The following is a 2,834-nucleotide window of genomic DNA, read 5'->3' on the forward strand; positions in this document are numbered from 1 at the left end:
TTATACTCGGGTCTGTGTTTTCTTTAGCTATGAGGAAACAAGTTTTCGTCTAATTCTCTCCTAATACTTCTTCTAAACATCTGTAAGTACCCAGGAACCGCAAAGTAATTCAGCTATGATGTCTTTGGGGTGTATTCACCTGTATGTTATTTGTTTGTGCTGGTTTAATTGGGCTATCTTATAAATCAGACTGTCTTATATTTCTTATAAGCAGAAGCCTGTATTGAGTTTCTTAATGCAAGATGATTGTTTTATATTTCTTTCTTTTTCTATAAAGTTTTCTTGTTAAACCTTGTGAAGTTCTTTTCCAGGGGGTAGCCTGTAGGACAAATTCCCGCCCCTGACTTTAAACAATCCAGTTCTCTGATTGGTCCTCTGGTCAGGTGTTCGGTTACCCTTTTCAGGTAAAAGAAACTTAACCCTTACCTTACCTATCCATTTATGACAGGGGGTCACAAACTGTCAGCCTCCACCCCAAAGAACACTTTTCCTCCAGCATTTATAATGGTGTTAAATATATAAAAATGTGTTTTTAATTTATAAAGGGGGTCACACTCAGAGGCTTGCTATATGAAAGGAGTCACCAGTACAAAAGTTTGAGAACCACTGCTCTAGGCTCTATTGTGATACTAACAATAACTATCCTCCTGATCAGGGGTTGGTATCTATTAAAGACAAATCCCACCAGGTGATTGTCCAAGGTGTCCATGAACTGTATGATCTAGAAGACACCATGGTAAGCTGGAAAGAGGATGATGAAAGAACAAACAGATTAGTTCTAATAGGTAAGAGGAAACTATGCATTTCTTAGTTTTGCCTGTTGTGAGAAACAGCAGACTAAAGTCAGACTATAATTCTTCAACGAGTAAAACAAAGTAAATAAAATACAATTGTCCATAAATTGTATGTATATATGGAGTGTGTGTAATTAAAATGTGTATGTATGTTTTATATATTATATATGTAGGATTAGCAGAATTCAGTTTTTTATAATTTTGATGGATAATATGAGTTTATTTTTAAGTATTTTTAATTATTTACATTTTCATAGTGGCACAAAATTATGGGTTTTAAGCCTTTTTCAGTTTTTATCCATTTTAAATTTTCACAGTTGTGGGACATTATGGAGACAAGGGGGTCAGACAGTATTTAATGACAGTAGAAGACACTGATATTCAAAAAGTTAAAGCTTCATAGCAGTTAAAATGCAAATTGTCAACATCACCTGTCAAAGTGTACCCAAGTAAATATACTTAAATCAAACTCTTAAGTTCTCAAGTGGCACTTTTTTTTTTGCCTATGTGTAAATTGTGATTGATGGAAATATTTTGTTTTGTGTGTACTGTGACATTGATGTTTACTGACCATTTACCGATTTAAAAAATCTAATCCTTCCAAGCCTATATATACACCTCTACCCTGCCATAACACGGTTGTGGGGAGCCAGAAATCCCTACCATGTTATAGCTGAAACCCTGTTATATTGGGGTGAGATGGCAGGAGTCCAGTGGGATTTAAAGAGCCTGGGGCTCCCCGCAGCAGCCAGAGCCCTGGACCCTTTAAAGCGCCACCGGAGCCCTGCTGCTACCATGCTATACACAAACCCGTGTTATATGGGGTCACGTTATAGCGAGGTAGAGTTGTATATGTAACTTTAAAAAAATTTAGGATTAAAAACATGCTTGTGGGAATTATTATAATAAAAGATTTGATAAGTCTCCATAAGGAAAAAGTGTTGTTACCTTTTAGGTGTATGTAATATTAAAGGCTGGTCTCATGTTTTCTTTCAGAAATGTTCATAATTAATGTTGAAACTAAACACCTCTTAGGATTTTAGTTGTTTTTTTATCTAAACTCCAGGTTGACTCTGCAGTTTTAATGAAGATTAATTCAGCATTTCTTCCCCATTTCTCTTATTTTATACTTTTTATTGTAGCCTATTTGGAAATCTATAGCTTAAAGTTGCTACTTACTGTCATTATAATAAGCCTGTGTTTTAACTCATTAGTATGTAACAGGTGTTTGTATACTTGTCGGTTTTCATTTATGTATGGATTATTTTGTGATATTCTGGAAAATATGAATTTTTGTCTGTTTACAGGCAGGAACTTGGATAAGGATATCCTTAAACAAGTATTTATAGCTACCATGACAGAGAAACAGGAAAACAGTTGACATCACACCACAAAGAAGAAGAAAAATCTGTCCTTAACTCTGCAAACTTTTATTATAATGGATGACGTGCAGTACAGTACCTTCATTTTGCTCTTGCAATTTATACAACTGTTAAACTCTGAATTTGACATTACTCCTGTTACGAATTCCAAATCATCTATTGTTTAAATATTTGCATTTATGTTACAGAATAAAATAGAGTAAAATCGTGTTTCTAAAATTTTGGCATGTGTTTAAATGATGTAATAATAATATATGTGTTCACAGAAATAATTAAGGATAAGGTTTTTTTCTGATGTTTGTGTATGGGTCATGTAGTGTTATGACTGAGGACATCTGGTGCACGCACAATAGAGAAATTTAGAGCTTCCCAAAACAATTCTGAGGCTACTGCTCCATCCTGTTGGCTCTTTTAATAAAAAAAATAATTAAAAAACATCATTGCCTCACTGGGAATAATCAATCATAGTAGAGAGAGAGTCAGGTAATCATGTTATTTAACTACATATTACCTTTCTCTTTCGTACCTTTTTTAGATCTAAAGTAAAGATGATCAGTCACCTTTTCAAATAGCTTTAAAATGATTGTATAAGTAAAACTACAAATACCTTAATGACAGATGTACAAAATTAAGTAAAGGATAATATCGACACATACAT

The 2,834-nt window shown here is 33.8% G+C and overlaps 1 protein-coding gene across 1 annotated transcript in view; it reads left to right on the plus strand.

The window, feature by feature from the left end:
• The window catches only part of ZNG1C (Zn regulated GTPase metalloprotein activator 1C), a 68,974-nt gene extending 66,579 nt beyond the window's left edge, over window positions 1-2,395 (plus strand). Inside the window, 3 exon segments of the mRNA XM_032801789.2 lie at window positions 656-785; window positions 2,102-2,154; window positions 2,157-2,395. Coding sequence (XP_032657680.1) covers window positions 656-785; window positions 2,102-2,154; window positions 2,157-2,240 — 267 coding nt within the window. The 3' untranslated portion in view covers window positions 2,241-2,395.
• Window positions 2,396-2,834: the final 439 nt, after the last annotated feature.

This window comes from Chelonoidis abingdonii, chromosome 6, assembly GCF_003597395.2.
Source record: "Chelonoidis abingdonii isolate Lonesome George chromosome 6, CheloAbing_2.0, whole genome shotgun sequence".
Lineage (NCBI taxonomy): Eukaryota > Metazoa > Chordata > Testudines > Testudinidae > Chelonoidis > Chelonoidis abingdonii.